Source organism: Parasteatoda tepidariorum, chromosome 8 (genome assembly GCF_982258835.1).
Source record: "Parasteatoda tepidariorum strain Cologne lab strain chromosome 8, Ptep-v5.0, whole genome shotgun sequence".
Lineage (NCBI taxonomy): Eukaryota > Metazoa > Arthropoda > Arachnida > Araneae > Theridiidae > Parasteatoda > Parasteatoda tepidariorum.
Genome location: NC_141762.1, coordinates 108,326,530 through 108,337,261, shown reverse-complemented (window position 1 = coordinate 108,337,261; position 10,732 = coordinate 108,326,530). Strand labels below are relative to the sequence as shown.

At 35.0% G+C, this 10,732-nt stretch overlaps 1 protein-coding gene across 1 annotated transcript; it reads right to left on the bottom strand.

The window, feature by feature from the left end:
- Positions 1-8,537: 8,537 nt before the first annotated feature.
- LOC147806668 (uncharacterized) lies at positions 8,538-10,493 on the bottom strand. The gene has a single exon (XM_087149698.1). The coding sequence runs from the start codon at positions 10,491-10,493 to the stop codon at positions 8,538-8,540; it is 1,956 nt and encodes a 651-aa protein (XP_087005824.1).
- Positions 10,494-10,732: the final 239 nt, after the last annotated feature.

Genomic DNA, 10,732 nt, shown 5'->3' with positions numbered 1-10,732 from the left:
ACTATCGGCCCATAGCTCTTACTAGCTGTTTATGCAAACTATTGGAACGGATTTTAAATGCTAGACTTACCTATTTGCTAGAATCTCGAAATATTTTATCTTGCAAACAGACTGGTTTCAGAAAATGCAGTTCTACTACTGATAATGCCATACTTTTAGAAACTGATATAAGAGAAGCGTTCTTGAAAAGACAGCATCTGGTAGCAGTATTTTTCGATATCGAAAAAGCATACGACCGAACGTGGCGTTATGGTATTCTGCGAGATCTTCTAGATTATGATATAACAGGGAATTTATTTTATTTTATTCAAAATTTTTTAGCAGAAAGAACCTTTCAAGTGTTTTTAAATCCTATATTTTCAGACATTTACACTCAAGAAGAGGGTGTTCCTCAGGGTAGTGTTCTAAGCGTCACTTTATTTCTAATCAAAATAAATAAAATTTTATCCCTTTTACCCCCTTCTGTTGACGGTAGACTCTTTGTCGATGATTTTCGGATTTCGTGCAAAGCTACCCATATGCACACAATAGAAAGACAACTTCAATATGCAATTAATAAAGTATTACAGTGGGCAGACAGTAATGGTTTTACTTTTTCACCTAACAAAACTTCTTGCATTCACTTTTGTCGTAAACGAGGTCTTCATCCTGATCCAGAATTATTTATCAATAGTTACCGTATACCAGTTTTACCTGAAGTAAAATTTCTGGGCATAATTTTTGACTCAAAATTAACTTTTAAATCTCACATTAACTATCTGCGACAAAATTGTGAAAGGAAATTAAACATACTCAAAGTTTTAACGAACTGCTCTTGGGGGGCAGACACCAAATCTATGATTAAAATTTATCGCAGTATCATTCGCTCTAAAATTGACTATGGATCTATTATATATGGATCTGCTAGAAAATCTGTTTTAAGATACCTAGACACAGTACACCACGAAGGAATTCGCATTGCTACAGGGTCTTTTCGTACCTCTCCAATTCAAAGTTTGCTAGCTTTATATCATGAACCATCCCTCATTATACGCCGAGCAAAACTTGCCCTAAATTATTATTTTCATATCAAGAGTCACCCTAATCATCCCATGTTTCCTAAGATTTTAACGCCAGACTACGAAACTCTTTTTAACCATAGACCATCCTGCGTTCCAACTTTTGGACTTAGGATGAAAAAGCTTTTATCAGATTTTACCATCGAGGATTTTGATATTTTACCAGTATGTGAACCGCATCCTCCCTGGATTGGTATAAATTTTCCTTTCGTCGACATTTTTAAAGGAAATACTAAAGAACACACATCATCCATTATTTATCAACAAATTTTTAATTACCACCGGGAGCAATACGCAGATTTTAATCCGGTCTTTACTGATGGCTCAAAAACTAATGGTCACACAGCATCAGCTGATGTGGCCAATGGATCCACTGTTTCAGAAAAACTTCCCCCGTCCTGTTCAGTATTTACAAGTGAGGCACACGCAATATTCTTGGCTTTACAGTTTATTTCATCTCAACCATTAAAGAAATGGTATATATATAGCGATTCGAAAAGCTGTATTGAAGCATTGTTAAACTGTAATCATAAACCTCATTCTATTATAAATTGTATTTTTAATCTCTACAACACTTTAAAACTTTCTGGGTACAAAATAATTTTTTCATGGATACCTGGACATACTGGCATTCTAGGAAATGAAGTAGCAGATAGGGCAGCAAAATCAACAAATAACCTAACTAATCACAAATCAACGTTATCAGATGTTAAAAATATTATCAAATGTGCCTTGTATTCAGAATGGCAAAAAAACTGGAATAATGAGACAAATAATAAACTACATAGTATCTATTCTAACCTACAACCTTATACACATCTTAATCTACCTCGAAAGCTAGAAGTTATTTTAAATCGTTTACGTATCGGTCATACACGTATTACTCACAGACATCTTCTACTAAATGAGCCTGCTCCAGAGTGTTCCCATTGTAAGGAACCGCTCACTGTGAAACACATTTTAACCAAATGTAGCAAATTTAAAATTCAAAGACAACGCCAATTCGACTGCTTTAATCCATCATTGATTTTATTAATTGGTAACAGTCCCCACTACAACATCTTCTCATACCTCAAAGCCATTGGTTTTGATACATCAATATAGATATTTAATAAAAACCAAGTTGTAGGTGCGATATAGCCACAACTGGCTCTTGCGCCAATAACTAAAAACTAACTAACTAACTAGTATATATATTAAATGTCCTTGTTTTAACCGACATCGTCTTACCTTTTTTAATAGCACGATTTTATGTATGAAGGATTTGTTAGATGATATTCATCATCCTAACATTTTCGCATTTCTGCGAGCTATTGGTATTTTATATTGTATATAACTGTTTGATCTGATTTTATTCACTCTTATTTCCTACCCATGAACCGTTTTACCTCTTCTGTGTATTTTATAGAATTACGCTTTTATTGATTTTATGAACTTTTAAAAATACGTGTCTTGAGATAAACAATTTTATTCGTTTCATTTATTTTACGACAATGAAACTATTGTGTGCAATTTACCATTAGATCTAACTCAACAAATTGTTTGGCGCAGCATATCCTCCTTTGGATCTTGTGCCATAAAACTTCTACATTCAATCAATAGTTTTAGATTAGTGAATGCATGAAAAAGGTGTTGGAATATTTCTCGATTTTTGTCTATACGTAAGAAAAACTTAAATGTTCAGTGGATATAATTTAAACATGACACAAAGATGGGAGGAAACTAGTTTTCTCTCAAAATAAATAAATAACTGCAACATATCAAAGAAATATACAATTAATTGAGAAAATAGATGCTTAGATTTAGATTAGTGACTGCATGAAAAGGGTGTTGGAATATTTCTCGATTTTCGTCTATATGAAAGACAAATATAAATGTTCAGCGGAAATAATTAAATATAAAGCAAAGATTAAGGAGACTAGTTTTCTCTCAAAATAAATAAATAACTACAACATATCAAGGAAGTATACAATTAATTGAGAAAATAGTTGCCTGGATTTAGATTATTGACTGCGTGAAAAGGGTGCTGGAATATTTCTCGATTCATGTCTATATGTAAGACAAACATAAATGTTCGGCGGAAATAATTAAATTAGAAGCAAAGATTGGAGGAGACTAGTTTTCTCTCTAAATAAAGAAGTAACTACTACTTATCAAAGAAGTATACAATTAATTGGGAAAATAGATGCTAAGATTTAGTTTAGTGACTGCATGAAAAGGGTGGTTGAATATTTCTCGATTCTTGTCTATATGTAAGACAAATACAAAAGATCTGCGGAAATAATTAAATATAAAGCAAAGATTGGAGAAGACTGGTTTTCTCTCAAACTAAAGAAATATCTAAAACATATAAAAGAAGTATACAATTAATGAGAAAAGAGATGCTTAGATTCAGATTATTGACTGCATGAAAAGGGTGTTCGAATATTTCTCAATTTTTGCATATATGTAAGACAAATATAAAAGTTCTGCGGAAATAATTAAACATAAAGCAAAGATTGCAACAAACTAGATTTCTCTCAAATTAAAGAAATAACTACAACATATCAAAAAAGTATACAATTAATTTAGAATATAGATGCTTAGATTAAGATTATAGACTGCGTGAAAAGGGTGTTGGAATATTTCACGATTCTTGTCTATATGAAGGACAAATATAAATGTTCTGCGGAAATAATTAAATATGAAGCAAAGATTGGAGAAAACTAGTTTTCTCTCTAAATAAAGAAATAACATCAACATATAAAAGAAGTATACAATTAAATGAGAAAATAGATGCTTAGATTTAGATTAGTGACTGCGTGAATAGGGTGTTGGAATATTTCACGATTTTTCTCTATATGTAAGACAAACATAAATGTTCGGCGGAAATAATTAAATATGAAGCAATAATTGGAGGAAACTAGTTTTCTCTCAAAATAAGGAAATAACTACAACATATCAAAGGAGTAAACAACTAATTGAGAAAATAGATATTTAGATTTAGATTAGTGACTGCGTGAATAGTGTGTTGGAATATTTCTAAATTTTTGTCTATATGAAAGACAAATATAAATGTTCGGCGCAAATAATTAAATATTTAGCAAAGATTGGAGGAAACTAGTTTTCTCTCATAAAAAGAAAAAACTACAACATATCAAAGAAGTATTCAATTAATTGATAAAATATAGATGCTTAGATTCAGATTATTGACTGCGAGAATAGGGTATAGGAATATTTCTCGATTCTCGTCTATATGTAAGACAAATATAAAAGTTCTGCAGAAATAATTAAATATGATGCAAAGATTAGAGCAAACTAGTTTTCTCTCTTAAAAAAGAAATAACTTCAACATATTAAAGAAGTATACAATTAAATGAGAAAATAGATGCCTAGATTTAGATTAGTGACTGCATGAAAAGGGTGTTGTAATGTTTATCAATTTTCGTCTATATGTAAGACAAATATAAATGTTCTGCGGAAATAATTAAATATAAAGCAAAGATTGGAGAAGACTGGTTTTCTCTCAAAATAAGGAAATAACTACAAAATATCAAAGGAGTAAACAACTAATTGAGAAAATAGATGTTTAGATTTAGATTAGTGACTGCGTGAATAGTGTGTTGGAATATTTCTAAATTTTTGTCTATCTGAAAGACAAATATAAATGTTCGGCGCAAATAATTAAATATGAAGCAAAGATTGGAGGAAACTAGTTTACTCTCTAAAAAAGAAAAAACTACAACATATCAAAGAAGTATTCAATTAATTGATAAAATATAGATGCTTAGAATTAGACTAGCGACTGCGTGAAAAGGGTGTTGGAATATTTCTCGATCTTGTCTATATCTAAGACAAATATAAAAGTTCTGCGGAAATATTTAAATATGAAGCAAAGATTAGAGGAAACTAGTTTTCTCTCTAAATAAAGAATTAACTATAACATATAAAAGAAGTATACAATTAATTAAGAAAATAGGTGCTTAGATTTAGATTAGTGACTGCATGAAAAGGGTATTGTAATGTTTATCAATTTTCGTCTATATGTAAGACAAATATAAATGTTCTGCGGAAATAATTAAATATAAAGCAAAGATTGGAGAAGACTGGTTTTCTCTCAAAATAAAGAAATAACAAAAACATATAAAAGAAGTATACAATTAGTTGAGAAAATAGATGCTTAGATTCAGATTAGTGACTGCGCGAATAGGGTGTTGGAATATTTCTCGATTTTTGTCTATATGTGAGACAAATATAAATGTTCAGCGGAAATAATTAAATATAAAGCAAAGATTGGAGGAGATTAGTTTTAACACAAAATAATTAAATAACTACAACATATCAAAAAAGTATACAATTAATTGAGAAAATAGATGCTTAGATTCTGATTAGTGACTGCATGAAAAGGGTGTTGGAATGTTTCTCAATTTTTGTCTATATGTAAGACAAATATAAATGTTCGGCGCAAATAATTAAATATGAAGCAAAGATTGGAGGAAACTAGTTTTCTCTCTAAATAAAGAAAAAACTACAACATATCAAAGAAGTATACAATTAATTGATAAAATATAGATGCTTAGAATTAGACTAGTGACTGCCTGAAAAGTTTGATAGAATATTTCGCGATTTTCGTCTATATCTAAGACAAATATAAAAGTTCTGCGGAAATAATTAAATATGAAGCAAAGATTGCAGCAAACTAGTTTTCTCTCAAATTAAAGAAACAACTACAACATATCAAAAAGGTATACTTAATTTGGAAAATAGATGATGAGATTTAGATTATTGACTGCGTGAAAAGGGTGTTGGAATATTTCTAGATCTTGTCTATATCTAAGACAAATATAAAAGTTCTGCGGAAATAATTAACATATGAAGCAAAGATTAGAGGAAACTAGTTTTCTCTCTAAATAAAGAATTAACTATAACATATCAAAGAAGTATACAATTAATTGAGAAAATATAGATGCTTAGATTTAGATTAGTAACTGCGAGAATAGGGTATTGGAATATTTCTCGATTCTCGTCTATATGTAAGACAAATATAAAAATTCTGCGGAAATAATTAAACATAAAGCAAAGATTGGAAAAGACTGGTTTTCTCTCAAAATAAAGAAATTACTACAACATATAAAAGAAGTGTTCCATTAATTGAGAAAATAGATGCTTAGATTTAGATTAGTGACTGCGTGAAAAGCGTGTTCAAATATTTCACGATTATTGTCTATATGTAAGACAAATATAAAAGTTCTGCGGAATTAATTAAATAAGAAGCAAAGAATGGAGGAAACTAGTTTTCTCCTAAAATAAAGAAATAACTACAACATGTCAAAGAAGTAAACAACTAATTGAGAAAATAGATGTTTAGATTTAGATTAGCGACTGCGTGAATAGTGTGTTGGAATATTTCTCGATTTTTCTCAATGTGTAGACAAACATAAATGTTCGGCGGAAATAATTAAATATGAAGCGAAGATTGGAAAAGACTGGTTTCCTCTTAAAATAAATAAATAACTACAACATATCAAAGAAGTATACAATTAATTGAGAAAATAGATGCTTAGATTCAGATTAGTGCCTGCATGAAAAGGGTGGAATATTTCTCGATTCTTGTCTATATGTACGACAAATATAAAAGTTCTGCGGAAATAATTAAAAATGAAGCAAAAATTGCAGGAAACTACTTTTCTCTCTAAATAAAGAGATAACTTCAACATATCAAAGAAGTGTACAATTAATTGAGAAAATAGATCCTTAGATTTGGATTAGTGACCGAGTGTAAAGGGTGTTGGAATATTTCTCGATTCTTGTCTATATGTAAGAAAAATGTAAAAGCTCTGCGTGACTGGCGTGTCGTAGTAGGGCAGTGTAGAGTTCGACATTTTGGAACAACGCAACGCGGCACTACTGCCGTGCACGCCATCTTTGGCCACGGATTAGAGCGGAAGCTTAACAGAGGAGTAAAGGCACAGGCGTGTCGTAGGAGAGCAGTGTAGAGTCCGCCATTTTGGGGCAACGCAACGCGGCACTACAGCCGCGGACGTGCCGCAGTAGGGCTATAGAGTGTCCGCCATCTTTGGCCCCTGATTAGAGAGGAAGCCGAACTGAGGAGTAAAGGCACTGGCGTGTCGTAGTCGGGCAGTGTAGCGTCCGACATGTTGGGCCTCCCCAACGGGGCACTACAGCCGCGCACGTGCCGCTGAAGGGCCATGGAGTGTCCGCCATCTTTGGCGACTGATTAGAGCGAAAGCCCAACTGAGGAGTAAAGGCACTGGCGTGTCGTAGTAGGGCAGTGAAGTTTCCTGCCATTTTGGCCTCCGCAACGCGGCAAGAAAGCCGCGAAAGTGCCGCAGTAGGGCCATGGAGGGTCCGCCATCTTTTGAAACTGATTAGAGCGGAAGCGAAACTGAGAACTTAAGTCTTTGGTAGGTTCTAGTAGGATAGTGTAGTGTCTGTCATTTCATGCCACCGCAACACGGCACTACAGCCGCGCACGAGCCGCAGTTGGGACATAGAGTGTCCGCCTTCTTTGGTCTCTAATTAGAGCTGAAGCCCAGCTGAGGAGTAACGGCATTGGAGCGTCGTAGTCGGGCAGTGTAGCGTCCGACATGTTGGACCACCGCAACGCAGCACTACAGCCGCGCACGTGCCTCTGAAGGGCCGAGGAGTGTCCGCAATCTTTAGCCACGGATTAGAGCGGAAGCTCATCTGAGGAGTAAAGGCCCAGGCGTGTCGTAGCAGGGCAGATTATAGGCCGTTATTTTGGAGCAACGCAGCGCGGCACTACATCCGCAGTAGGGCCATAGAGTGTCTGCCTTCTTTTTTCACTAATTAGAGCTGAAGCCGAGCTGCGGAGTAAAGGCACTGGCATGTGCTAAGTAGTGTAGAGTCCTACATTTTTGGGCAACGCAACGCGGCACAACAGCCGCAGACGTACCGCAGTAGGGCTATGGAGTGTCCGCTATCTTTGGCGACTGATTAGAGCGGGAGCCCAACTGAGGATTGATTGATTGATTGAATGTAGGGTTTAGTGGCACAAGGTCCAAATGAGGACATGCTGCTCCAAACAGTACGGTCAAATAGTTTAAAAGTCTAAGTGCATTCAAATTTAATTGTAATATATTTATAACTGATAAAACAGTACTAGCAGGTGAATAAGACAAGATTAATGATATAAAAAAAATCAGATAAAAAGTATGAATAAAATCAGATATAAAGTATGAGTACAGTATAATACGTAGTAAGTAAAAAGGACGAAGGTGATAAAATATTTACAAAATTGTATAAAACAGTAGACGTGTTAAAATTTTTATATGCAGTTAAAATACCAACGACACGTAAATATGTGGAGATCATGTCAAAGTTAAAACACAGTAAAATTTTGTGAGACAAGTAAAATGGTAAAAAGTGAATAAATCATGAATAAAATAAAACTTATATACAATTTAAAATGCCAGTAGCACGTAAAAATGCAAAAATGTTACGATGATGAGAGTCACCCTACAAATCTCCCATAGATAAAATAGAACTACCAAAAAAGGTAAGACGATGTCTGTTAAAACACGGGCAAATGATTAAAATATGGTGAATCGAAAGTAAAACACCACAAGTGTTGCATTGAGGAGGTGATTCACCAAACAACAGATGTAGATGGGTCAGTCTGGTGTGCCCGATTCGCAGACGGGTAAGCTTAACATCTGCACTACGTAGTCGCAACACAGGGAAAGGTTCCAAATTTGACTTATGAGCGTGCAACTTATTATTCACTTGGTTATCCCACTGCTGCTGCCATAAAGATTTTATATACTTTTTAATATGTATTTTTACATCTGAGAATGGTACAGATACGTTTAGGGCAGTAGTGGCAGATCGCGCTGCTGTATCGGCTAAATCATTGCCTGGGATTCCAACGTGACTTGGAACCCAGCAAAACAAAATATCAAAACCATTCTTCTGAAGTTTAAATAGTAAATGCTGTATAAAACACAAAATGGGATGAGTTTCATTGTCAAAATGCTTGAGTTGGCGCAATACGCTCATACTATCCGAATAAACGCAGTATTCCCAATTCAAACTGGTTGAAATAAACCTTAATGCCAAAAGAATTGCAACGGCTTCAGCGGTGAATATGGAACATATAGTTAGTATTTTATAACTGTAGGTGTCGTCAGAAATAACAATACCACAGCCTACATAGCCAGGAGATTTTGAGCCATCTGTGAAAACCGGAACATATTGACAATATTTATGACGATGAGCTTTGTATAGTTGCTGAAAAATGTTAGGCGCTACTTGAGACTTACTATATACTTCGAATGCAGAATGAAAATGATACTGTGAAACGTTCCAAGGTGGAATAAGCGAGTGATCGACACATTGTGTAGTAGATTCACAGATATTGAATGATTGGTTGAGCGAGCGCATACGAGCATTAAGAGGGCGAACATGTGAGAGTCGAGCATCATAAATTCGTTCTAAACTTACTGGGAGTGTTTCCCGTTTAAGAGGGTGTGATGAGGATGAGATTACGGGATAATATGTTAAACCGAGCTGCATTCGTCTCAAATCTAGAGGCAATTGGTGACACACAACATACAGGCTTTCCACTGGAGAAGTACGAAATGCGCCGCTACATATACGCAAGGCAGTACGATACACTGTATCCAACCTCTTAAGGTGTGAAGTTGAGGCAGTGCCATATACTGCACAAGCATAATCAATACGCGCTAGAATAAGTGCCTGATATATGCATAGTAATGCGATACGATCTGCACCCCAATGCGTATTTGAAATGACACGTAACATGTTCATAGTCCTCTCACAGCGTTTTCGCAACTGTTTAATATGTGGGCCAAATGTCAACTTCTTGTCGAAAATCACTCCCAAAAATTTTGTTTCCTCTACAATGGGTATAGCTGCTTTATTAATGTAAATGGTAGGATTATTATGTAGTCTGCGTAGTCGACAGAAATGCATGCATGAACTTTTGGATGGTGAAAGGGTATGACCGTTCTGGTCACACCATTCTATAATTTTATTCACTGCCAGTTGTAGTTGACGTTCTATTACTCTCATGTCAGATCCTGAGCACGAGACGTTAAGATCGTCAACATAAAGGGAACCAAAAGCTGTTGGTGGTAGTATATGTAAGATGAGAGAGGCATGAACGATGAAAAGTGTGACACTAAGGACGTTACCCTGTGGAACACCTTCGGATTGAATGAAGGCATCAGAGAAAGTACTACCCAATTTGACTCGAAAATACCTCTGACTCAGGAAGTTTTTGATAAATGCAGGGAGATGACCACGGAGACCCATGTCAAACAAAGCCTTCAGAATTCCGTAGCGCCATGTCCGATCGTACGCCTTCTCAATATCGAAGAAGATAGAGATAAAATGGCTACGTCGGACAAAAGCATTTCGTATACGAGATTCTAAAGCTACAATGTTATCCATAGTCGATCTACCCTTGCGAAAACCGCTTTGAAAGTTGGGAATTAGATGTTTCTTTTCGAGGTAATAAACAAGACGCGAGTTTATCATACGCTCGAGAATTTTGCAAAAACAACTCGTTAGCGCGATTGGACGATAATTCGTTGGTTCTGTCGGATCTTTACCCGGTTTCAAGATGGGTAAAACTATCGCCTCACGCCAGTTATTTGGATAGATCTGCTCCAACCATATTCTGTTGAAAA

What these genes read in the sequence shown, in the direction of transcription:
- LOC147806668 (XM_087149698.1), bottom strand. Translation starts at nt 10,493, where the DNA reads ATGGATAACATTGTAGCTTTAGAATCTCGTATACGAAATGCTTTTGTC.